General features: G+C 18.4%; 11 protein-coding genes across 11 annotated transcripts in view; 6 read left to right on the plus strand and 5 right to left on the minus strand.

Moving 5' to 3' along the window:
• Nucleotides 1-1,068, plus strand: part of PADL01_0203700 (ubiE/COQ5 methyltransferase, putative) — a gene marked incomplete at both ends in the record, with an annotated part of 1,241 nt that extends 173 nt beyond the window's left edge. Inside the window, one exon of the mRNA XM_028681292.1 lies at nt 83-1,068. Coding sequence (XP_028536281.1) covers nt 83-1,068 — 986 coding nt within the window. The remainder of the gene's footprint in view (nt 1-82) is intronic.
• A 379-nt stretch (nt 1,069-1,447) lies between these two features.
• Nucleotides 1,448-2,794, minus strand: PADL01_0203800 (conserved Plasmodium protein, unknown function; the record flags this gene model as incomplete). The annotated part of the gene is made up of 1 exon (XM_028681303.1): nt 1,448-2,794. One exon carries the CDS (start codon nt 2,792-2,794, stop codon nt 1,448-1,450), a length of 1,347 nt encoding a protein of 448 aa, XP_028536282.1.
• A 294-nt stretch (nt 2,795-3,088) lies between these two features.
• On the minus strand, nt 3,089-5,848 carry PADL01_0203900 (conserved Plasmodium protein, unknown function; the record flags this gene model as incomplete). The annotated part of the gene is made up of 4 exons (XM_028681314.1): nt 3,089-4,587; nt 4,681-5,292; nt 5,454-5,525; nt 5,632-5,848. The coding sequence occupies 4 exons, from the start codon at nt 5,846-5,848 to the stop codon at nt 3,089-3,091; spliced, it is 2,400 nt and encodes a 799-aa protein (XP_028536283.1).
• Nucleotides 5,849-6,291: 443 nt separating this feature from the next.
• On the minus strand, nt 6,292-7,314 carry PADL01_0204000 (conserved Plasmodium protein, unknown function; the record flags this gene model as incomplete). The annotated part of the gene is made up of 4 exons (XM_028681325.1): nt 6,292-6,507; nt 6,663-6,796; nt 6,937-7,119; nt 7,257-7,314. The coding sequence occupies 4 exons, from the start codon at nt 7,312-7,314 to the stop codon at nt 6,292-6,294; spliced, it is 591 nt and encodes a 196-aa protein (XP_028536284.1).
• Nucleotides 7,315-8,171: 857 nt separating this feature from the next.
• PADL01_0204100 (conserved Plasmodium protein, unknown function) lies at nt 8,172-10,832 on the plus strand (the record flags this gene model as incomplete). The annotated part of the gene is made up of 6 exons (XM_028681337.1): nt 8,172-9,445; nt 9,581-9,674; nt 9,797-9,892; nt 9,979-10,147; nt 10,292-10,452; nt 10,731-10,832. The coding sequence occupies 6 exons, from the start codon at nt 8,172-8,174 to the stop codon at nt 10,830-10,832; spliced, it is 1,896 nt and encodes a 631-aa protein (XP_028536285.1).
• A 1,234-nt stretch (nt 10,833-12,066) lies between these two features.
• PADL01_0204200 (conserved Plasmodium protein, unknown function) lies at nt 12,067-13,440 on the plus strand (the record flags this gene model as incomplete). Its single annotated transcript, XM_028681348.1, has 1 exon — nt 12,067-13,440. One exon carries the CDS (start codon nt 12,067-12,069, stop codon nt 13,438-13,440), a length of 1,374 nt encoding a protein of 457 aa, XP_028536286.1.
• Nucleotides 13,441-13,847: 407 nt separating this feature from the next.
• On the minus strand, nt 13,848-14,498 carry PADL01_0204300 (DNA-directed RNA polymerase II 16 kDa subunit, putative; the record flags this gene model as incomplete). The annotated part of the gene is made up of 3 exons (XM_028681359.1): nt 13,848-14,100; nt 14,255-14,351; nt 14,450-14,498. 3 exons carry the CDS (start codon nt 14,496-14,498, stop codon nt 13,848-13,850), a joined length of 399 nt encoding a protein of 132 aa, XP_028536287.1.
• Nucleotides 14,499-16,125: 1,627 nt separating this feature from the next.
• Nucleotides 16,126-18,015, plus strand: PADL01_0204400 (conserved Plasmodium protein, unknown function; the record flags this gene model as incomplete). Its single annotated transcript, XM_028681370.1, has 1 exon — nt 16,126-18,015. The coding sequence occupies one exon, from the start codon at nt 16,126-16,128 to the stop codon at nt 18,013-18,015; it is 1,890 nt and encodes a 629-aa protein (XP_028536288.1).
• Nucleotides 18,016-19,226: 1,211 nt separating this feature from the next.
• PADL01_0204500 (conserved Plasmodium protein, unknown function) lies at nt 19,227-20,618 on the plus strand (the record flags this gene model as incomplete). The annotated part of the gene is made up of 5 exons (XM_028681381.1): nt 19,227-19,320; nt 19,475-19,575; nt 19,703-19,787; nt 20,181-20,409; nt 20,510-20,618. 5 exons carry the CDS (start codon nt 19,227-19,229, stop codon nt 20,616-20,618), a joined length of 618 nt encoding a protein of 205 aa, XP_028536289.1.
• A 218-nt stretch (nt 20,619-20,836) lies between these two features.
• Nucleotides 20,837-21,521, minus strand: PADL01_0204600 (conserved Plasmodium protein, unknown function; the record flags this gene model as incomplete). Its single annotated transcript, XM_028681392.1, has 3 exons — nt 20,837-20,889; nt 21,057-21,228; nt 21,384-21,521. 3 exons carry the CDS (start codon nt 21,519-21,521, stop codon nt 20,837-20,839), a joined length of 363 nt encoding a protein of 120 aa, XP_028536290.1.
• Nucleotides 21,522-23,235: 1,714 nt separating this feature from the next.
• Nucleotides 23,236-26,751, plus strand: PADL01_0204700 (26S proteasome regulatory subunit RPN1, putative; the record flags this gene model as incomplete). The annotated part of the gene is made up of 4 exons (XM_028681403.1): nt 23,236-23,256; nt 23,421-26,108; nt 26,420-26,534; nt 26,672-26,751. The coding sequence occupies 4 exons, from the start codon at nt 23,236-23,238 to the stop codon at nt 26,749-26,751; spliced, it is 2,904 nt and encodes a 967-aa protein (XP_028536291.1).
• Between the last annotated feature and the right edge of the window lie 18 nt (nt 26,752-26,769).

Here is a 26,769-nt window from a genome sequence, read left to right on the forward strand (position 1 = left end):
TATAAATAAATAAATAAATATATATATATATATACATATACATATACATATATATTTATTTTTATATTTATTTTCTTTGTAGAAATTTGTAATTTTGGATTTGAAAAAGTAAGCGAAGAAATAAAATCTCGATTAGTCCATAACCTATTCAGCAACGTATGTAATAAATATGATATTATGAATGACATGATGAGTTTACTTTTACATCGTATATGGAAAGATCAATTTGTAAAAGAATTAGATATACTTTTAAAATATCATAGTTATAATATACAAGATCATATATATCAACATTATAAAGATTATTCAGCAAAAAATGAAAACAAATCTGATACGAATAGTAATAATAATAATAATAATAATAATAATAGTTATAATAATAATAATAATAATAATAGTTATAATAATAATAATTATAGAATATTTTCAGATATACCAAATTATAATATACTCGACTTAGCAGGAGGGACAGGTGATATTGCTTTTCGTATTCTAGAAAAAAGTAAATTCTTTTTAAAAAAAAATTATCAATCAATTCCTTTTGATCATATTTCTTATCAACAATATCTTCCTAATATCATCGTTTGTGATGTTAACAATGATATGCTAAATGTTGGTAAAAAAAAAGCAGCTACATTAGGTTATGATAAAAATTTGACTTGGCTAGTTCAAAATGCAGAAAATCTAGAATCAATAGAATCCAATTCTATAGATGTAATAACCTTATCATTTGGTATTAGAAATTTTACTAATATTCCTCAAGCATTAAAAGAAATACATCGTGTTTTAAAACCAGGAGGCAGATTCTTATGTTTAGAATTTAGTAAGGTTCAATGTCATATATTTAATATCTTCTATAAATTCTATCTCAATAATGTAATACCTATAATTGGGAAAGTAGTAGCAAATGATATGCACGCATATAAATATCTAGCAGAGAGTATTCAAACATTTCTAACACCTGATGAATTAGCTCAATTATTTCATCAAGCAAATTTTAAAAATATAACTTACACCACCATGACTATGGGTATCGTCGCCATACATTCAGCATATAAGCTGCTATAAAATAATACAGCACCATTATAGAAATATATATATATAAATATAAATATATATATATATATATATATATATATATATATATATATATGTATATATTTTTACATATATCCATTTAGTTATTTCACTTTTATGTAATATTTATTTATACCATATAATATTCCTTTTTAACACACATATGAACAAATAAATATTTTTTAATTTGTTTTTTTTGTTGAACAATTAAGTATAATAAATAAAAAAAAATGAAAACATATAATCATATATATAAAAACACGGACATATATATATAAATATATATATGTATATTTATTTATTTATTCGTTTAACTTATTATTTTGCTCTTTTTTTTTTTTTTTTTTTTTTTTTTTTCTTCTTCTTCTCATTAGTCCATCTTATCTTTCATATAATCAAGGAAACTTGTATATTGTAATGTATTTGAATATTCACTAAGAATATCATGAACAATATCTTTTTCGCTATATTTATTTTTTACATTCAGTTCTTCATCTTTTTTAGTATTGACATTTATAATTTTTTCTTCATACAATAATTCTAAATCTTGTACATTATTTTCCAGATGTTTTAATACATCATCGTTATTTTTTTCTTTATTTTTTTTATTTTTTTCTTTATTTTTTTTTCTATTTTTCTTATGTTTTTTTTTCTTTTTTGCCTCATTTTTTTCAATATTCTTATCATTTATAATTGGAACATTGTTAATTTCTTTTTCATTATCATATTCTTCACTCTTTACATTATTATTATTACAATCTATTATAACATCTTTTGGAGGAGGATTATATTTTTCTTCCTCTTTATTTTCTTCTAATATATTGCAAATGTTATGAGATTGTTTTTTTTCATATATTATATCACATATATTCATATTTTCCATACTTTTATTTTTTTCTTTTTCCCTGTGTTCTTGTTTGTATTCTATAATATTATTATCATATTTATTAATATCACATGCTTTGATTATATTTGCACTTTCATCTTTTACAACATTTTTTGTAATTATCTTTTCTTTGTTATTACTATGATAGAGTGGTTGTATGGTTGAATGTTTTCTTATTTCATCGTTCTTAACACTATTTATATTTCTATTTTTATTTTCATCCATCTTATTATTTTCTTGTTCGATTTGAATATATTTATTTGTTACACACTTCCTTTTTATATATCCATAACCCAAAGAAGAAACCACACTTGTAATATTTTTCTTCTTCTTCTTATTATTATTATTATATGAAAAAACATGATCGACACCTTGCATCCCATTTTTATGTAAATTTTTATCTTTGTCATTACCTTTATTTATCATCAAGGTTATCATTTTATTTTTTATTTTTTTATTTTTTTTTTTCTTAAAAAGATTCTCATCATTTATTAAATTGACATTATAAGAAAATGTTTTATTATTATTAGGACTATTGTAGTATTTTTTATTTCTTCTTTTAATTACTTCATTTATTTTCATCTTGTCTTTTTCTTCATTTATATAGCCCTCCAACTTACATTGATATGTTTCATATTTCTTTTTTAAAAAATTTTCATAACACGCTAATATATATAATTCATCTAAGCATTTCTTTTTATTTTTAATACATTTTTTTATCTTTTTATTATATTTTAAAATGATATTATTTATCCTTTCTAGTTCTCTTGAAATGTGTCTATATTTTATTCCGTAAAAAAAGTTAGCATTGTTATTTTTATGTAGACCCATGATTACAAACTATGTCATATATATGAATATATATATATATATACATATATATATATATATATAAATGAATATATTAAATATTACATTTTTTTTATATTCACCTTATAAATATAAGAACCTATTACTATAATTCAATTATAGATTTAATATATATATATATATATATATATATATATATATATTGTATAACATTATAGTAAATATATAATAAAGTATATATAAATTAATATAATATATATATATATATATATATATATATATATATATATTTATATATTAGCATAACATTTTTAATTATTGCTCATCTATATTATCCATTTCATCCATTTCCACACTGTCTTTCTCTGCAATTATATTATGTTCTTTCTTTTTTTCTTCAAATATCATACACTTTTCTTTTTCCCCCATATTTTCCTCATCATAAATTTTATTAAAATCTTCATTTTCTTTAATATCCTTATTATCTTCTATTTTATTTTTTTTTATTTTTCTACTTATATTTTTTTTTTTTTTTTTTTCCTTCAAAATTAACTTCTCTTTTTTTGTATCTAGCATAATGTTTTCCTCCTTAGGATCCAAGATAATATTTTCTTCTTCTATATCAGAAATAGTGTTTTCCTTCTTATCACATTCATCCTTCATTTTTTTATACTCATCTACATTATTTATACTCACATTTTCCTTTTCATCTTTATTATCATATTTTTCTTTTTCTTCTATTTTTATCATATTAGTATCATCATCATTCTTAGTAACTTCCTTCATATTATCATTTGAAGAATTTTTTTTTTCTTTTTTTTTTTTTTTTTTTAATGTGTTTTTTTTCTTTTTTACTTCCGCATTTTTTATTTTTATAATATTTTCCTCTTTCTTATTTGTAATACTTTCTTCATCGTGATTAACAATATGATCTTCTTTCTTCTTCATAATATTTTCTTCATCCTTATTAATAATATGATTTTCTTTCTTCTTCATAATATTTTCTTCATCCTTATTAACAATATTTTCTTCATCCTTATTAATAATATTTTCTTCTTCCTTCTTCATATAATTATCCTCTTCCTTATTTGTAATACTTTCTTCATCTTGATTAACAATATGATCTTCTTCCTTCTTCATAATATTTTCCTCTTTCTTCTTCATAATATTTTCATCTTCCTTCTTCATATTATTTTCCTCCTCCTTATTTGTAATACTTTCTTCATCTTTATTAATAATATGATCTTCTTTCTTCTTCATAATATTTTCCTCTTTCTTCTTCATAATATTTTCATCTTCCTTCTTCATATTATTTTCCTCCTCCTTATTTATAATTTTTTCATCTTCCTTATACATATTATTTTCCTCTTCCTTATTTATAATTTTCCCATCTTCCTTATTTATAATACTTTCTTCTTCCTTCTCTACACAATGCATCCCCCCATGTTTTATAAACTTCTTTTCCTTTCTTTCCTTTTTGTCCTCCATTTTGTAGCTTTCCTTATTTAAATATTTATAATTTGAACTATTTATTTTTTTCTGTAATCGCATAGGTAAAAACAAGTGTGTGTATATATATTTATTTCTTCTTTTATAAGATACGTCCAAATTTTTTTTATCCTTCATTCTTTTAGTAGATATTTGCAAGCTTTTCTTTTTTTTCTTTCTTTTCTTTTTTTTCTTTTTATATTTTTCTTCATATTTTTTAAATTTCAGATTTAATAGTTTGTTATCGTTCAATATATCACATATAATTTCTTTATATCTTTTCTTATGATGGGTGTATTTTCTAAATATGGAATTTGTAAAATATTCTATAAAAATAAAAAAAATAAAACATAAACGATATGTAAAATATATATATATATATATATATTTATATATATTTATTTATTTATTTAGTTGACCTTTTTGAATAACATATCTATCCTGCTTAAAATGTGAAGTCCTCCTCAACCTTTTGCGTCTCAACCATTTTTTATATGAATAAAAATATATATGATTGCTTCTACAATATTGAGGAGAATATTTTAGATTTAAATAATAACTTTGATTGTTAGGAAAAGAAAAGAAACTTTTTAAAAGTTCATTTTCTTGTTTATACTTATTACAAACTTTCTTATAGTATCCTTTCAATATAATATATTGTTTAAGTATTTTTTGAATTTGTATGTTTTTTTTTTTGATAGATGCTTGTAATAAATTCTTTATGTTTTTATTTTTTTTAAAACTATACTTTTTTAAAACATCCTTATTAGAATTAATAAAATATCTTTCCTTATTAAATTTTTTCATAAGTAAATATATTTTTTTAATTTCCATATAATACCTTTTTCCACTTGTCCATATAAGTTCTTTAATTTCTTCGTGTTCTATCCTCCTCATCAAATTATTGATGTCTTTATCATGTTTTATTTCTTCTGTAATTTTTAAATTTTCAATAATAAAGTTTTTTATATGTAGTGTATTCATTTTATTTTGCTCCCTCAAGAAATTTAAAAGAGTCGACATATTAGCGTCTACCAAGATGTAAACAAAAAAAGGTTTACAGAGGTATATAAATAAAAATATATAAATAAATAAATAAATATATATATATATATATATATATATATATATATATGTTGAATGAACATATTGTCATATACATATATTTATATGTTCACAATTAATTACGCACATATATTTGTTTCTCTTCTACTTTCCTCGTATATTATTTTTTCGTCCTGAGGTTTAAAATTATTAATCTTATCTAACAAATGAAACATATAAATAAATATATATATATATATATATAAATAAATATATGTATATATATATATTTATTTATATGTTAAAAGAATAAAATGCTTACTAACCTAATATTATTGAACTATATGTTTCTAATTCATTATCCTCATCTGACGTAACATTCATATTCAAAGTATTTTCTCTAAAAGTCTCATTATTTTCCTCACATGTAAAATTATTACTATTATTATAATTTAATGTATTCATTGTATATTTTTCTAGAGCATTATTTATTTTTGACAAACATCCCTCTTTCAAAGGGTCATACGATTCATTTCCCCTCATACAAAAAAAATAATAAATAAATATACACACACATAAATATATATATATATATATATATATATATATATATATAATTGTAGATTTATAGGGTAAAGGTAAAAGGATATAATGTATAAATATACATGTAAATATAATATTTAAGCAAAATATTTTAATATTGTTCAATGTAGAAAGTTTATATGTTATCAGTCCAAAAAAATAAAATATACACATATATATAATATTATATATGTAGGAATATTTTTTCATTATCCTTTTTTTTTTTTTTTTTTTGACGCAACGTGAAAATACATACACATATATTTTTATATCCCATGTATGTATAAAAAAAAATGACATAAATATACACATTTTGTTATTTAAAAAAAAAAAAAAAAAAAAAAAAAAAAAAAAAAAAAAAACATATATATATATATATATATATATATGTGAACATTTTATTTTTACAAATTTTTCCACATTAATTGTATTTCTTCTTCATTAATATTCGATAAATTAACAATCTGATGAAAGAAAACATTAATTTTCAAATTGTTAGAAAATAAAAAATTTCCTTTAAATTTTGGCTTGTTTTTAAAATAAGTACCCACATATTTTACATCTTCTGAGATTACCCAAGACCCGTTGTTAAAGTTACCTTTATTCCATTCACCACAATACTACACAAAAAAATATAAAAATAAAAATATAAATAACATATATATATATATATATATATATATATACGAAGACATACACATGGGTATACATATATATAAAGGTACATATTATTTTCTTATATATACATATATATATATATATTTTATTTCTTTACATATTCTTTTGTTGAGTAAAAATAATAAATGCCCTTTCCATTTTTTTTGTTATTTTCCCATTCTCCATAATAAAAATCACCATTTTGATATCTTTGAAATCCTATACCTTTTTTCTTACCATTTTCAAAATTTCCTTGTTTTTAAAAAAAAAAAAAAAAATATGAACAACCACAAGAATTCACATATATATGCATATATATATATATATATATATATATATATATATATCAATTTATTTAGATTGATAATTATAAATATTTTTTTATATCCTACCTATGTATATACTCTTTTGCTTTCCTTTTTTTATTAATTTTCCATAACCACACCTTTTTTCATTCATAAAGAAACCATCATATATACTTTTATTTGAATAAAAATATTTACCTTTCCTTTTACATCCATTTATAAACATCCCAATAAATTTTTCGCCATTCTTGTATTTTACCTTTGCTTCTCCTGATTATATACTTGTTAAACATATTGATCAAATATAACTGTTTTAGTATTATTATTATTTATTTATTTCGATTTGTTCGTAAATATTTATATTCTACATTTTATTTTTTTTATATTTCATTATAAAATCCATGTACCTGTGAAGTTCTGATCCATATGACTTCCCTCCTTTTCTTCATTAAAAAAAATTAACATGATATTTTATTATTAACAAATATACATATACATTTATATATATGTATATTTATTTATATATATATATTTGCGGGTTATATCACAAATAATGATGTTTTTATTTCTATTTAACTTTTATCACACTATATTGTATATCTTAATATATATTTCTATGATTGAAAGAAAGGTCGAATTATTTCGCTTACATATATAATATGAATAAATATATAATATTGTATATATGGATACTTTTTTTTTTTTTTTTTTTTTTTTTTTTTTTTTATTCCTTTTATATTTTCTTACAAATATTGCTAGAGAAAAAAATACTTTGTCTAAAGGCACGATAGGAGAGTCATAATAAATATTTTATATATATAATATATATGTTACATTCGGCATATTATATATATATATAATATTTATTTATATATATTTTTTTTTTTTTTTTTTTTTTTTTTGCGTGTGCAAGGGAAATCATCGTAATTTTCAAAAAAAAAAAAAAAAAAAAAAAATAACAAATAAAAACCTATTAAATAAAATATTCTTCATATGATAAATTTAAAAACGTCTTTATAGATGAGTATGAGTTTTATGCAGAAAGAGATTTAAAAAAAAAAAAAAAAAAAAAAAAAAAATGCCACTTGAATAAATATATATTTTAAAATAAGACTAGTTATTATTTTTGTAATTATAAAAAAAAGAAACAATATACACACAAATAAATAAATAAATATATATATATATATATATATATATATGTGTGTGTGTATATATATGTGACCCTTTATAAACATAACAAATAATATAACATCACAACATTTATATTTCTCTATATTTATATTAATTGGAACAAAAAATAATTCAATGAAATAATATTTATGTTATGCAAAAAAAAAAAAAAAATTGATAATAATATGAAGAAAGATAATTTATATACAACTAATAATGTAGATAAAAAAAATGTTGAAGAAAAAAAGAAAGAACTCATATCCAAAAGAAATAACATGAAAGATACTTCTCTTGAGGACAATAATAAAAATAATTCTAGTAATAATATTAAGAATAATGTGTTGACAAATAATTCTAGTAATAATATTAAGAATAATGTGTTGACAAATAATTCCAGTAATAATATTAAGAATAATGTGTTGACAAATAATTCTAGTAATAATATTAAGAATAATGTGTTGACAAATAATTCCTTATTTAATAATAAAAAAAAACATTACCTTCATAATATTGATAAGACTTTATTAAATAAAAATATTAATTGTATTAATTATGCATATAAAAACCTTAATGAGCAAAAAGGAAATTCACAACATACAATTAATGTTAATATAAATGATAAGGATTATGATGATAATAAAAAAATAATGGATATATTATCTATAGAAAAAAAAAAATATATAAATAAATATATTCCAAATAAAATTCATATGAAGAAATATAATAATAATGAAAATAAATTAGATGATAATTTTGTTCATTCAATAATTCAAGATACCTTTTTAAATACATCTCTTCAAACAAGTAATAAAAGCCCTTTAACAAGTATAAAAATAAACAACAAGGGTGTTAAAAAAAAAAAAAAATCTTTTACAAACATAAATAAGAAATATAATAATATAACAAATGATAATCAAAATGTTGATAATTGTTCTATAAAAAAAAATAATATTATAAATACAAGTACTCAACTACAAAATAATAAATATCAAATAAATGTAGATGATAAAAAAGAAAAATCTTTTAAGGATTGTAAAAAAGAATTATATAAAAATGTAAAAAATAATATAATATTAAAACATAAAGACAATAAAAAATATATAGAAAATTCAATGCAAAGTATTTTAAATCATAATGAAGATATATCTATTCAGAAAAATAATAATCTATATAATAATAAATATATACAAACTAGTATAATATATAATATTGAAGAGTTGAATAAATATTCTTTAATTTACTCAAAAAAAATTCTACAAACAGCTTTAATACAAATAACATATAAACAGAATCAAAATCAAATGAAAAACAAAAAAGAAGAAATTATTAATAATGATCAAATTAATAAACTTAACTTTAATATATTAACAACACGTCAACAAAATAATCTCCAAATTATGAATGCAAATAAATCAATCAACAGGTATAAATGAATATATATATACACACACATATATATATATATATATATATATATATATATATACATATATATATTTATGTGTGAGGGCAATTTATTTATTTATTTGTTCTCATTTTATATATCTCCTCATTTTAGTGTCCTACAAATATTTAACAAAATAAATACATTTGCCATCTCCAATAATTTAATTAATATTTTGATCAAGAAAAATGTTGAAACTTATAATGAGGTAAAAAAAAAAAAAAAAATAAAAATAATAAAATATAATATAATATAATAAAATAAAATAAAATAAAATAAAAAAAGTATATTATTATCACATATAAATGTTTCTTTATATCCTAATTTAAGAAAAAAAAACTCAAAGAAAAAGAAAAAATAATTTGGTTTAATGAGCTCAAAACTTATTTATTGAAAAACACATTGGCCCTTCTTGCCGCAGAAAAGGTAACACATAAATGAACATATAAAATATATATGATAATATAAAAATATTCTTTCTTTTTTTTTTATTTTTTTTATTTTTATTTTAGATTGTTTCCTATATTGTAGACGAATTAATCGAAGACTCTACCGACAATTTAAATTCTCATCATAATGAAAATATAAATAAAATAAAAGAAAAAATTCACATTCACAAAATTGCCTTACATCAAAAAAGAAAAGTGGATAAGGGTTACCTGACCTTTATGTTTAACGACGGTACAAAAATATATGAGAAAAAATAAACAAAAAAAAAATATATGCACACATACACACACATATATATATATATATATATATATAATATATGTTTGTATTTATTTTTATTTCTTTATTTTATCACATTCCTTTCATATTCTAAAGGAACAACAACTGTTTACATACCCACAAAAATAAAATACCATATGAATTTATGTGCACTTATAAAAAAAATAAAATATTATATAAATGACAAGCTAGAATATATAAAGAAGGAATATGATATAAGAACATTATGTATAAAGTGCAAGGGTCTCAAAATAAAGGTTTAAAAAAAAAAAAAATAAAATAAAATAAAATAAAAAAAAAATAAAAATACATACATATAATATATGTATTACATATATATTATTATCTTTGTACCGACCTGTCAAAATTGAAAAGATTATAAAATCAACACATTATAATATATATATAATATATATATATATATAATTATATGATGTATTTTTATTTATGCATTCTTATAATTTGTAAAATATTTTCATATGAACCTATAACAAACATTACATTCTACAAACATTCATGCCTTCTTTTTCTTTAGAGCATAAAGGAATTATTCTTCTCAGATGATAAGGAATTTGTAATTTCGATGGACAAAAAAATAAAAAAAAAAAAAAACAAAAAATACATAACAACACCATAAATAAATATAAAAAAGAACATGACAAATTAATTCCTGATTTTTTAATTAAATTAAATTAAATTATGTTTATTTTTTTTTTTTAATGGATGTCTTTTTATATATTATGTTTTTAAATGTTCATGATATATTTTTACACTACGCAAATATAATTTTATATATAATATATATAATATATATAATCATTTGGAATATGCAATTTTTTTTTTAATTTTTAATCTTGTTTCTTTTTTTTTTTTTTTTGGTAGATTATCACACATATTCTATATATATATATCAAAATATTATATAAATATTTTGCATCAAGTATAAAAAATAATTAAATTATAAAATAATATAATGTTTCAATCATTGTTACTTTTTTATATACTTTAATTTTTTCATAATATTATATATTTATATGAAATTGACTTTTTTGTAGTATTATAAAAAGGAATATATAAAATATATTCATAATATATAATAATTATATAATAGGAAATAAAAAAAAAAAAAAAAAATAATTATTTAAATTGAAATATTTACATATAAATAATATATATTATATATATATATATATATATAATATATAGAATACATTATTATAGGTAGTTATTGTTACAAGCCCATAAATAACATATATATGATATATATATAATATATTTTATTATATAATATATTGTATAGCCATTTAATAGATATTCTTAGGAAGGAAAAAGAATAATTCCATTCTTTTTATTATGATTAATTTATTTTATTTTTTATTTTTTTTTCTATTTCTATTTTTACTTTTGTTTTCATTTTTGTTGAACAGAAATGTATTTATAAAATATAAATAAGAAAATAATAAAACAATAAAAAAATAAAAATTAAACAGAAGCAATATGATAATAAATAAATTTGTATAAAAAAAAAAAAAAATAAATAAATAATATATATATAATATATATATGTATAATACATTTTTGTTGTAATAATAAACTTCAAATAAATTCAAAAAGAGGTATACATAAATGTATATTTATATATATATATATTATATATTTATTATGTATAATTAATTTTTTTTTTTTTTTTTTTTTTTTTAGTAACCTCTTAATGATTGTTCGTTTGGAATAGTTATATCAATGTTCCTATATATATATATATATATAATAACATGTGACATATTATATTTAGCACTTTCTCTTCTTTTTATATATGTTCATTTTTTTTTTTTGTTCGTTTTTCAGTTTTTTAATGCTTGAGCAGTATGCAGATGAATGAAGAGAATATCATTACAAGAAAAATAAATTGTCTGAGAAGTACTTATGAAGAAAGGAAGGTAAGACATAATGATACTGATATGATAAATAAGAACTATGAAGATATGTTAGATAAAATTGAAGAATGTGTAAGGTTAAGAAATGGATATAAAATATGTTTTGTTTTAAAACTATCACAGATACCTCTTGATATATATGTAATTGATAATATGAATGAAAATGATATAAGAAGAATGATAAAAAAGAAAAATAGTTATAATAATAATATATTAAAACCCTTTGAACAATTAATATTAGATCATTTTAATATAATAAAAATATTATGTAATAAAAATAATATTAATTGGGATGTATTAATAAATACAAGTTGTAAATTTTTATCAACATTTCTTCAAGTTTATTGTGATAATTTATGGTTATTACCTTATCTATTAACTATTTGTTCATTTTTAAATAATATAAGTACATTAGCTGATTCATATAGTACTAGCAATAAAAATGATATATATAATGAAGAAAATGAAGATATAAATAATAAAAATAAATATACTATTGAAGTTTTAAATTCTATAAGAGGAAAAATTGGTATAGTTAAAGGAGATATAGAAAAACATGGTGGATTTGTTATATTAATGTTTCAATCTATCAAGTTATGTATGAAATTAAATAATATGCAGATTACATCGAGTTTCTTAAAAATTATAAATTCGACAGATATTAATTATTCATATATACCAACATCTTTTATTGTTTTATTTAAAAATCAGTTAGGAAAATTATATCTACAAAAGTTAGAATATGAAAAAGCAGAAAGTGAATTTATATGGGCATTTTCTAATTCTAAAAAAAGTAAAATTGAATTCAGAAAAATAATTCTTGAATCTCTTATAACCATAAGATTAAATAAAGGTTTATATCCTCCTAAAAAATTATTACAAAAATATAAACTTTCAATCTATATTGATATTATTTATTCAATAAAAAGAGGAAATATTTTTCTATATAATAATGTTATGAATAGTTTTTCCAAATATTTTTTTCATAAAGGCTTAAATGAATGTATAGAACAAATTCATTTTATTGTTAAAAGAAATCTTATGAAAATTGTTGTTGACTGGTGGAATAAAATAATTCAAGAAAATAATCTACAAAATAAATTATTTAAAGTACCTATCTATTTATTTCATCATATTTTTAAATGGGCACATATAACACAACATCATTCATATTTAGAAACTATATGTATTATAACATCACTTATTTTATTCCGTTATATTAATGCATATATATCTTATGATAATAATATATTGGTATTAAGCAAAAATGATCCTTTCCCCTCCCTTTCACACAATCAGGGCCCACGTTAATAAGATAAACACACATATAAATAAAAATATATATATGTGAATAAATTGTTATTTATTTATTATATTTATTTATTATATTTATTTATTTATTTATTTATTTTATTAATTTTTTTTTTTTTTTTTTTATGATGTAGCTTCTATATGGCTACCTTTTTATGTCTTTTTAAAAACGAATAAGTAAAACTTTTTTTTAAAAAAAAATAAAAATAAAATTATATATATATATATATATATATATATATATATATTATTTTGTATATATGAAAATATTAAAAAAAATATATATCTTCATCACAATAAAAATATAAATAAATATATACATATATATATATTTATATATTATATTTTTGTAATATGCTCAAGTATGATATGATGTATTCACACCCCTCCCACCCTTTTTGCTCATTTTAAGAAACGTACATTTTATAACTTATAAGATGTTCTAATATAGAATTTAACGTTTCATCATTTAAACGAATTAATGAAGGAATTAAATATCTAGCTTCTAATATGGTTTTAGGCAAAAGATTCACTAGCATGGCTATTTCATATTCATGTAAATCTCCTATACGTTCTAAATTAGTTCTGACGTCGACAATTGAACTTCTATTTTTTATAGTAGCAAATTTATTTGCATAATCATAGGACGATTTAATCAATCTTCAAAATAAAAAAAAAATATATATATATATATATATATATAAATATATATATATATATAAACATATACACATAATATATTATATATATATAACATTTCTTATGAATTACATATTTTATGCATTTCATTTATTTTATTTTTTTTTTATTTTACGCTTGAGCTTCTTCATTTCTCTTGGATGTTAATCGAAGCTGGTCTCCCAAAATTAATTGAAGCTCACATAAATTCAAACATTTACAATTCTTAAAATCTAAAAATTATAAAATATATAATATATATATATATATATATATATATGATTCATGTTATATTCACAAAAAAAAAAAAAAAAAAAAAAATTAAACATACCAGGACCAAGGTCTAAATTTTTTACATCTCCATTGATATTATTTGCCATAAGTTTAAAAAGTTATAAACTTAAATAGCAACAAAAAAAAAAAATAATAATAATAATATAAATAAATATATATATATATATATATATATATATATATATATATATTTATGTTCTAATATAATTTAAAAAAATATTTATGCAAATATTTTTTTTTTTTTTTTATGTTAAAACAAATAAATTGGAATCATTTTGAAATGTTTTCTTATAATAATATATAATATTTTATAAAAAAAAAAAAAAAAAAAAAAAAAAAAAAAAAAAATATTATACATATATATATATATATATATATTATAATTCAAGGGCATATAACTGTACGTTAAATAATACATAATATCAATATATTTATATATAATATATATATATATATTTTACTCTATATTAATGATATTGAATATTTATATTAAATATTATCTAAATTCTTTCAATAAAGGATTATATTTTTTTAAAAAATTAAGTTCATTACAAATTAATAATATATATATATATGAAAGGCATTTAGATTTGTATATTATAAATATATATTTATATATTTTGATGTTCTTATAATGTTGTTCTTAAGTATGATATAATGAAAATATAAAATACTAATGAAGAAATGTTGATATAGTGAGATTGAAATATTATATATATATATAATAATTGTAAAAAATTTCCCTTTATTCTTTATAATGTATTTTTATACCTTTATTTGTTAATACATTATATATATATATATATATATATATGTATGTATAATTTTTAGAAAGAAAAAAGACTTGAACAAATATATAAGGAAACAATAGTCACGTTGATATAAACCTATAAAATGATAGAACGAAAAATATATATCCATTAATAAATATATAATATATATATTTCATATGTTGGACCTTTTTTTTTTTTTTTTTTTTTTTTTATCAATTCTTCTTTTTAATCTTATAATGTTCTCATAGTAACAATCTGAAAAAAATAGTCTCATAAAAATATAATATAAATGAATATATTAATATATTAATATACTAATATACTATTTAGTAAATCCATACTTTGGATGTTCATAATAATAAACTATACACACATAAATAAATACAAACATATATATATTACATATATATAATAATTATCATTTATTGATGTAAAATATATTATATCTGTATTTTTTTATTTTTATATTTATTATTATTTCCATTTAATAAAATAAAAATAAAAATAAAAATATATATATATATATATAATATATATATTATATAGTATTATATTATTATATATTATTAATCGTGGGTATTTTAAACTTTCCGTGTGCTAGCCAAATGAACATTTTTATGTGCATACCTCAAATGGGAAAAAAAAAAAAAAAAAAAAAAAAAAGTGAAATTTTGAATATTTTAAATATGAGAACTAAATTTTAAGAAAAATGTAAAAAGAAAAAAAAAAAATATATATATATAATATATACATATATATATATGTATATATATATTATATATGTGTTATTTTATTTTAATTTTTTTAATTTTTTCTCCTTTTGTGTTCTCACAATTTCGCTCTCATATATAATATATATATATATAATATATATATAAATATATACATATATATATTATATATATATATTTTTTTTTTTTTTTTGTATTTTTTCTTAAAAATGGGATTTGTTAAGGCTGAAGAGTTTATGAATCATTACATGAGAGTTAACAAAGAAATAAAAGAATTATCTAATAGAAAGAATGAAGAGTTTAAATTTAATATTTTTATATTTTATTATAATAATATCGATTCTATATGTACTGAACATATATTACATTTCCATAAAAACTTGAAAAGGGAAATTAATGTATTTAGTTATGGTGTTGAGAAAAAAGAAGACTTAATAAAATTTTTTAGTAAACATAATGAAATATATTCAAAAAATAAAGATTATTATCGTGATTATTTTTTTCAAGTAATATTAATAGGTATATGTTCACATATAAATACAGATACAAGTATATATGAAGATATCGAGAATTTTTTTAGTAATTTATTAAGTAAAACTTATTTAGGATATTTAAAATTTTTTGTTATAGATAATAAAAGACCATTCAATGAAATTTTTTTTAATAATGATAAATGGGAACTTGTATTAAATGAATTAGAACATAATGAAATTATGACTATATATAATAATAAAAAACATAATGAAAAGAAAAAGTGGTTTTCTAAATATTATGATAATTATTATATAGTTAAAGAAGAAAATAAATGTTTATCATTAATGATATATCCCTTTATACAATGTGCTGGTGAAGATGATGCATCAGCAATTATTTTTATTTCGAGTATATCTTTAATGTCATATTTAAAAACTGAACAAATTACATATGATTATTATAATAAAGAAATTAAAAATTTACACAATGATTCTTTAAATATATCTAATGGACATTTCTTATCATTCGATTCAGAAAGAGGTTTATTACCTATGTTATCATTCATATCTTTAAATGAAGCTCTAGAAATAGATGAACGTATATATATATATGATCATAAAAACGTTAAAAATACATTTAATCAGATCAGAACTATGTGTCATATAGAAATTAAAGATTTTACAGGAAATTTTAGACAACTAGATTTAAAAAAACAAAATGAAATATTAATAAAATTAAAAAATTTTATTAAAATTATAAAACCTATGAATACATTAGCTTGGAAAAGACGAACATATGTTTTATATAATAGTGATAGTTTCTATTTCTTAATTATACTTATACATATTTATATAAATCGAATAAAAAAAATGGATACATATCTATATAATTGTTTAAAAACATCAGATTTTTTATATAATATTTATAAAGATAGATTAAAACAATCAGAAATTTATGATAAACTAATTGAAAAGCATTTACATAAAAATGCAGCAAATTATTTAAGTATATTAATCAAAAAAGTTATGGAAAGTCATAAAAAATCAATAACAATAACATCAACATTTAAAATATATATGGACATATTCCAAACACCAAGAAACTCATATACACATCCTTTTGAATTAAAATTAATATCAAATATGTTCTCATCATTTCAGTCATATTGTGTTGATAAATATAAAACATATCATCTAATTGTATGTAATATAATCGATTCGGATGATACTATATTATATGGTTTCACACCTTTAAATAAACGAGATTATTGGCCACTCATATTTTCAAAAATTGCTTATACTAATGCGGAGCAAATTAATTATGACACATTAACTGATGTAAATACAATAAAAATCAGAAAAACTGATTTGAAATTCTTACTAGATGAAATTAAGGATGTTTTTAGAGGAATTATTAAGCATGATTATAAAAAGGAATTACAAGCCAACTTAAAAGGTAACATCGATAATGAAGAAGACGACGATGATGACTTAAATGAAGAGGAAGAACAAGAGGAAGAACTCGAAGAAGAACTAGAGGAAGATGATATAATTGAAGAGGATTTATTGGGAGATCAACACGAGGAAGATTTGAGGGATCAAAATCATGATGACGAGTATACTTAGCTCAACAGAATAAACGAAAAATATATATAAATATAAATATATATATATATATATATATATATATATGTGTGTGTGTATGTATCCATATGTATATTATTCAGTCCTTTTACTTATGTGCCTTAAATCCATTTCATTTTAAAGACATAATGATTACTGTCACATATATAATATTCCTCCATTTCTTTCCCTTTTTGATATTATATATTTTACTTTTTTTTTTTTTTTTTTTTTTTTTTTTTTTTTTTTTTTTTTGTCCATAAAATTATAATATGTGTATTAATAATACATATAATATGTATATATATATGACATATATTATAATTATATTTGTTCATATGTTAATTTATTTTTTTTTTTATTTAATTTACATAAAAATATATATGAGGTGTTTTCATTTTTTATACCTTTCTAATATAATATATCTTTCTTACTATCATTATTATTTTCTATAAATATATATATATATAATATAATATAAATATGCACTCATATAATATATTATATATTTCATCCATTATTTATTATATTATTTTAAAATATTCTTTAAACCTACATTATTTCGTGACAATATGTATTTATTTATTTTTTATTTATTATTATTTTTTTTTTTTTTCTTCTTTTTAATTAACTTAAAATTTTTTTTTACTGTAACATTTTTCATGAGCAAATTATTTACTATACATACGATCGATGAAAAAAAAAAAAAAAGAAACTATAAAAATATAAAAATATATTATATATATATAACATATATATGTATTATAAATAATATATATGCATAATATATTATATATATATATATATATATATTTTTTTTTTTTATAATATATATTTATTATTATTGAGTTTTCTTTATTTTCTTGATTTTCTTTTTCATTGTTGATTTATTTTATCCCATTTTTTTATTTTTTATTATAATTTTTTTGTTTAGATAATGAATCATAAAAAATATTTTCTTTAAGAAGTATCATCTATTTTTAAAGATGCTAGAAAATAAGAAAATAAAAAAAAAAAAAAAAAAAAAAATAGAAAAAATAATAAAATATTTCCTTATGAATTTATTTTGAACCCATTTTAAATATCATGATCTATTATTTTAAATATTAAACGTTCAAACTAAGGTTAAAAAAAAAAAAAAAAAAAAACAGTTTATTTATATTATATATTTGTTTATTTTTTTCCCCTTAAAATTTTTAACATTCTTATTTTAAATGAATGAACTCCTAAACAGTAACGCCACCATCATTTGTAATAACATCCCTATTAATATTAATCGTTTTGAAATTACTGAGATATTTAGTAAATGTAATAATCTTCATATAAATAAAATGAAAGACACATGAAAATATTGTAAATGCCATAAAAAGAGAGGAATATATATATATAATAATATATGTATATATTTTTATTTATATGTATCTCTTTTTTTTTTTTTTTTTATTTTATTTAAATTGTTCAGATGGTCCTTTATTAGGTCAAGGCATATATTTTGGAAAAAAAAATAGCAACTTTTTTTTTGTAAAATATGTTCATTTTAAGGATGCAATAAAAGCTTACGAAGTAATATATATATATATATATATATATATATATATATATATTTTTATAAATATATACATTTATATATTAAAGAACATATCATTTTCTTATATCTTTTTCATTTTATTTTCTTTATATTTTATGTTAGAATTTAAAAAATGAAAAGGAATGTGAACATGATTTCAAATTATCATTCAGCAAAAATGATGAGATAAAATATAAAGCTTTAAAAGGTAATTAAATAAATGAATACTTTTTATTATATCTATAGATGAATAAAATATAACATAATAGGTGCATAGATAAATATATAAATATATATATATATATATATATATATATATATATATGTATATGTGTGTGTATAATTCTATTAAGAAATATTTTTTATATATATCTTATAAAGTTTATGTGTGTTATGAAAATACAAAGTGGGAAAATAACAAAAAAAAAAAAAAAATATATTTATATATATATAATAAAGAACATAAAAAAAATAAAAAATAAAATAAAGAATATAAAAAATATGAAACAGTAAAATAAGATTATTATAATGCAAAAATTATGCAACATAATATTAAGTCATATATATATATATATATATATATATATTTTTTATTATGAAGGAAATAAGAAAGCTATTGAAGAATTAAAAAACATTTATAAACAAAATGATGAATTAAAAAGTCAAGAAGACATAGGCAATTATATCCTCAACGAAATAAACGAACAAAACAATGAACTATTAAAAAAAAAGAAGAAAGAAAAAGAAATGGAGAAAAAAAAAGATAAAGCTTTCATCTTAAATTTGTTAACCAATGTTGATGAGACAAAAGAAAATGAGCAAGATATCAAGTATAGAAAATGAAATAAAATATAAATCATAATCATCAACATATATATATATATATGTATGTATATATATATATATTTATTTTTTCCATACTTTTTATAGGTTAAAGGAGGAACTGAAAAATTATGTTAATCTAAATTCTCTATGTTCTTATCATTTTGATGAAAATAATAAATATGATAATTATTTAACACCAACGTTTCCAAATTAAGATATATCTTTTAAATTATAAAATTTACACAAATATATATATATACATATATATATATATATATATATATATATATATATTATATTTATTCAAAATAGCTAGCTGCAAAAAAAGAAATATTTTTTTTTTTTTTTTTTTTTTTTTGTAAATTAAAATAGCTTTAATTGTTCCATATTTTTAAATCCACAATTTGCACACTTTTTTATATTTTCTTTTTGTTAACAATCACTTAATAATACTGTAGGTTTTACCATCTGCTTGCTTATATGTTCTATAAAAATAAATAAATATAAATATATATATTTTATTTTATTTTATAATGACATATAACCCTTATGGTTATATTTTATTTATAAATTATGAATATATTATTTATTATATATATATTTTTTTTTTTTTTATGTAATTTTAAATAATATGCATCATATATATTATTACTTATCCATTTGTTTTTTTCATTTTCATCAACAGTAACAAATAAAATATTTCTGTTCTTGTAACTTATATTAAATAAATGAATGTTAGAAAGACCTAACTCGTTTTCAACATTTTTAATTTTTCGTATGTCTTCCAATGAAGTTAGTTCAGTGAACTTGTTAAGGTATAATATCTGCATATTTTTAAAACAGCAACAAAAAAAAAAAAAAAAAAAAAAAAAAAAAAAAAAAAAAAAGACAATAAAAGGACTAAAATATGTATCATATATATATATATATATATATATATATATTTATATATGTTTTATATTATTTTTTTTTTTTTTACTTCTGTCGGTTTTTCTGCCTGATAATATTCAGACTTAAATGAACAAATAAAATTCTTTGTCAATATCATATATCTTTTTCTTAGCTTCTTCAAATATTTAGACTGTTTAAACACCCATCCTTCATTTACTATTTCCATTATAACAAAAAATTAAAGAAAAAGAATAGTTGAAATGAAATAAATAATTAGATTAATAAATAAATATATAAATAACAAAAAAAAAAAAAAAAAATTCTTAAAGATGATACAAAATAAAACACATACATATATGTAATATCAATAAAATGATGTGTTTGAATATTGAAAAGAATTAATTTTATACTTAAAAAGAAAAAAAATATATTTTAAAATATTTTGTTCTACTTTATGGATATAACCAAAAGAAGATACACGAAAAAAGAGACAATAAAAATAACTAGAAGGAAATTTTTTTTTTCTTTTTTATTAGAATAAGAAAAGAAACACTTTAATTAAAAAAAAAAAAAAAAAAAAAAAAAAAATAGATAATATATATAATATTATTATTACATATAAGTAATATATAATATAATTTAAATAACTTCAAAAAATTATATTTTTTTTTTTTTTTTTTTATTATCCACTAAAATGAATTTTAAAATTATTTTAAATACAAGGAAGAAAAAAATATATATATACATACAACTTTTTCTTTAACATGTGTATGTATATATATATATATATAATATATACATAATAATATATATATATATATATATATATATATATACATATATAATAATAATAATATTTTCATATATTGTAAAAATACAAAGAAAGAATTAAAATTATAATTCATATCTCTGAATGGATATGAACCAAAAAATTTTTCTTTTATTTTTTTATTATGACTGAACTATTTTTGAAAGAAACTATTACGATAATATATATTTTGTTTTATAGTGCACATGGGCATATATTAAATATATTATGTATACATATAATATTATATATATTTCATATATTTCATACATATATATATTAATATATATTAAATATATATAATATAAATATTCATATATTTGTTCTTACATTTTATTTATTTATTATTATTTTTTTTTTTTTTTCATCATTTGTTCATTGCCTAAATATATGTATATATATATCATATATATATTATATATATTTCCTAATTTATTTTACATTATATATATATATTATTATCATTTTTTGTATTTAATAAAAAATACCCCACAGATAAGATGAAAAAATAAATTATTACACAGATTTAAATATAAATTTTAAAAACAATGTACGAAATAAATGAAAATAAAATATAATAAATTATAAATACGAAAAATATAAATATATATTTTTTAAATTATTATTACAAAGAAAGAATTTTTTATAATATTTTACATATATATTATTATACATTTACTATTATTTGTATAATCTTTCATTTTTTGTAATTATAATTATATATATATATATATGTATATATTTTTTAACTCTTAAAAAATAAAATAAAATATACGTATATATTTATAATATATATTTGTTTTATTTGTAAGAAATAATATAAATATATATTAATATATAGTATTAATATATATAGCCTTATATATATATATATATATATATATATATATATTTATTTAAACATTTGAACAAGTTAAACAAGAAAAATTGAATATATTGATATTCACATTTTATAAACCTTTAAAGTGTTATCAAGATAAACATATATTCAGTGATGATTTTTTAGTCACATATATATCTTTGAAATATATAAATATATATATATATATATATATATATATTTTTTTTTTTTTTTTTGTTTTTATTTTTTTAATTTTTTTTTGAGAAATAAATAAAAACTGAAAACAATAAAATGACAGCAGAGGATAAAAAGGTAAACACCAAAATGTACAAATGTATGCATATATATATATATATATATATATATATATATATGTATGTATGTATGTATGTATTCATTTATGTAACAACTTATTACCTTGATATTTTATTTATTTATTTATTTATTTATTATATATTTTCTTTCCTTTTTTTTAGGCCGTATCTATACAAGTTCCAGTGAAAGATGTGGACGATAAGAGAAGAAAATTGAATAATTCGAAAATAAAGAAGGAAGAATTAAATGAAGAAGAAAAGAAGAAGAAAGAAGAATTAGAATTATTAATTACAAGATTAAGAGATGAAGATGTAAATGTTGTAAATTTGTCGATTACTTTATTAAATAAAGAAATTATTGATACAAGTGGTATATTAACATCATCATTATTAGCATTAAAGGTATTAAAAACACATTATAATACTTTAATAGAAATATTTAATGACATGATATTTGAAGATTGTAAAAAAAAGTTAAGTAATATGATTAGTGCATTATCTACAACAATAGGAGATGAAAATAATATTGTAAAGTTTGTTATCACTGGAAATAAACATGATCTAATTAATTATGGACATGAATATATAAAAAATTTAATAACAAAATTGTTAGTTGAATATAAAATTTTAAAAGAAGAAGAAAATAATCAAAATGGCTTAACAACAACGACAACAAATAAAATTGTTACAATAAATCATATATACGAATTAGTAAATATCGTAGTACCTTATTGTTTTGCACATAATACAGAATATGAAGCTATTGATTTATTAATAGAAGTTGATAAAATTAATGATATTTATTTATATGTAGATGAGAAATCATGCGATAGATCAATATTGTATTTATTAAATTTAACACATTATAGTTCATCCACTGAAGAATATTATAAATTAATGGATGTTATTTTAAATATTTTAAAAAAACATAATAAACATGTAGAATGTTTAAAAATATTATTGAGATTAAATAAAATTGATAAAATTAAAGATCTTATTTTTGAATGTAATGATATTTTAATATGTAAACAAATAGCACTCATTTGTGCAAGACATTGTGTACATATACAATTTACAGAAGAAGAAATTAAAAAATATACACATCTTAATTTAAATGAAATTTCCACACTAACATCAGGAGAACATTTATCTCCTATATTCTTAAAACTAGCAAAGGATCTTGATGTAGAAGAACCCAAATTACCAGAGGATGTATATAAATCACATCTTGAAGAAAAAAGAAATACAACCGTATGGGATTCAGCCAAACAAAATTTATCTTCCACATTTGTTAATGCATTCGTAAATGCTGCTTTTTGTAAGGATAAATTAATGACGGTTAATTCATCTTTATGGATTTTTAAAAATAAAGATTATGGTCTAATGAGTGCAACTGCATCTATGGGATTATTATTAATGTGGAACTTAGATGAAGGATTATCACAAATAGATAAATTCCAATATAGTAGTGATCAATATGTTAAAGCAGGTGCTTTAATGGCCTTTGGATTAGCATGCACAAATATAAAAAATGAATGTGATCCAGCATATGCTTTGTTATCTGAACATATAGATGCTGAAAACACATTAGAAAAAATGGGAGCTATATTAGGATTTGGTTATGCTTATGCAGGTACTAATAGAGAAAATTTATTAGATATTCTAATTCCACCATTAGTTGATAATGGTTGTATTATTGAATGTAGTGTATATGCAGCTTTATCATTAGGACTAGTTTTTGTTGGATCACAAAATAGAGAAATTGCTGAATATATAATAGATACTGTCCTAGAAAAAGAAAAAGTTAATAATTCTTTAGATACTCCTATAGCTAAATTATATGCTGTTGCATTAGGACTTTTATTTTTATGTTCAAGAGAAAAATGTGAAGCTACATTATCCGCTTTAGAAATTATTAAGCATCCTATATCAAAATATATGATTGCAACAGTAGAAGGTATGGCTTTTGCTGGATCGAATGATGTTTTAAAAGTTCAAAAAATGTTACAAGTATTAGTTGAAAAAAGAGGTGATAAAAAAAATAATTCTGATAGTAAAACAACAACAGCAAATAATGCAGATAATAATAAAAGTTCCAATGTTGATACAAATAAAGCTACTAATACAGATACATCAAAAAAAACTGATAATAATAATAATAATAATAATAATAATAATAATAACAGTAAGAATACTAAAAGTAATGAAGACAAAAGTTCATCTAGTAAAACCTATGTAGAAGATAATTTAGATCAATGTGTAGCTATTTTAAATATTGCACTTATTGCTTTAACTGATGATATTAGTTCAGATATGACTACCAGAATTATTGATCACTTTTTACAATATTCAAATGTAAATCAAAAAAAAGCAGTACCATTAGCACTAGCATTACTATTTACATCTTTTCCAAAACCAAATATTGTAGATATTTTATCAAAATTAACACATGATCAAGATCCGGATGTTGCTTTGCATGCTATCATTTCTCTAGGATTTGTTGGAGCAGGAACAAATAATTCCAGAATAGCTATCTTATTAAGACAATTATCTGCATTTTATTGTAAAGATACCAATGCTATTTTTGTTGTAAGATTAGCTCAAGGTTTGTTATATATGGGTAAAGGTTTACTAACTATTAATCCATTACATTCAAATCGTTCAATTATTAATTATGTATCCTTAGGATCTCTTTTAATAACAATTCATGCCTGTTTACAATTAAAAGCTACTATCCTTGGAAAATATCATTACTTACTCTATCATTTGGTTCCTTGCATTTACCCAAGAATGCTTGTAACGGTTAATGAGAAATTGGAGTCTCTTCCCGTGTCTGTTCGTGTTGGACAGGTAAAAAAAAAAATATATATATATATATATAATTGCAAATGACGAAGTTTACCTGAATGTTCATAATTTTATGAACAAAATAGCTATTTTATAATATTCATTAAAATGATATAATATATATATATATAATGACAAACGTCAAATTTTACCTGACTGTTCATAATTTTATGAACAAAATAGCTATTTTATAATATTCATTAAAATGATATAATATATATATATATATATATATATATATATATATATATATTTTTATTTTTTATAATAATATATATATATAATTTGTAATTATAATGTTTTCTTTTTTCTAGGCCGTTGACATTGTTGGACAAGCAGGAAAACCCAAAACAATAACAGGGTTTCAAACACATGTTACACCTGTGTTATTGTCTCATACTGATAGAGCTGAAATGGCCACAGAAGAATGTAAGGATTGTTCAAAATATTATATTAAAATATAATAATATATAATAATATATAATAATTTTGTTGTTTACTAATAATTTAAAAATATATATATTTTTTATGTATTATACATATTTATATATTTTATTTTTCTGCAGATATATCTGTTAATGATACCTTAGAAGGTATTGTCATTCTTAAAAAGGATCCAAACTATATCCCACCACAAATAAATTAACCATATGACAGTTCAAGA

The sequence above is a fragment of the Plasmodium sp. gorilla clade G2 genome (assembly GCF_900097015.1).
Source record: "Plasmodium sp. gorilla clade G2 genome assembly, chromosome: 2".
Lineage (NCBI taxonomy): Eukaryota > Apicomplexa > Aconoidasida > Haemosporida > Plasmodiidae > Plasmodium > Plasmodium adleri (nom. inval.).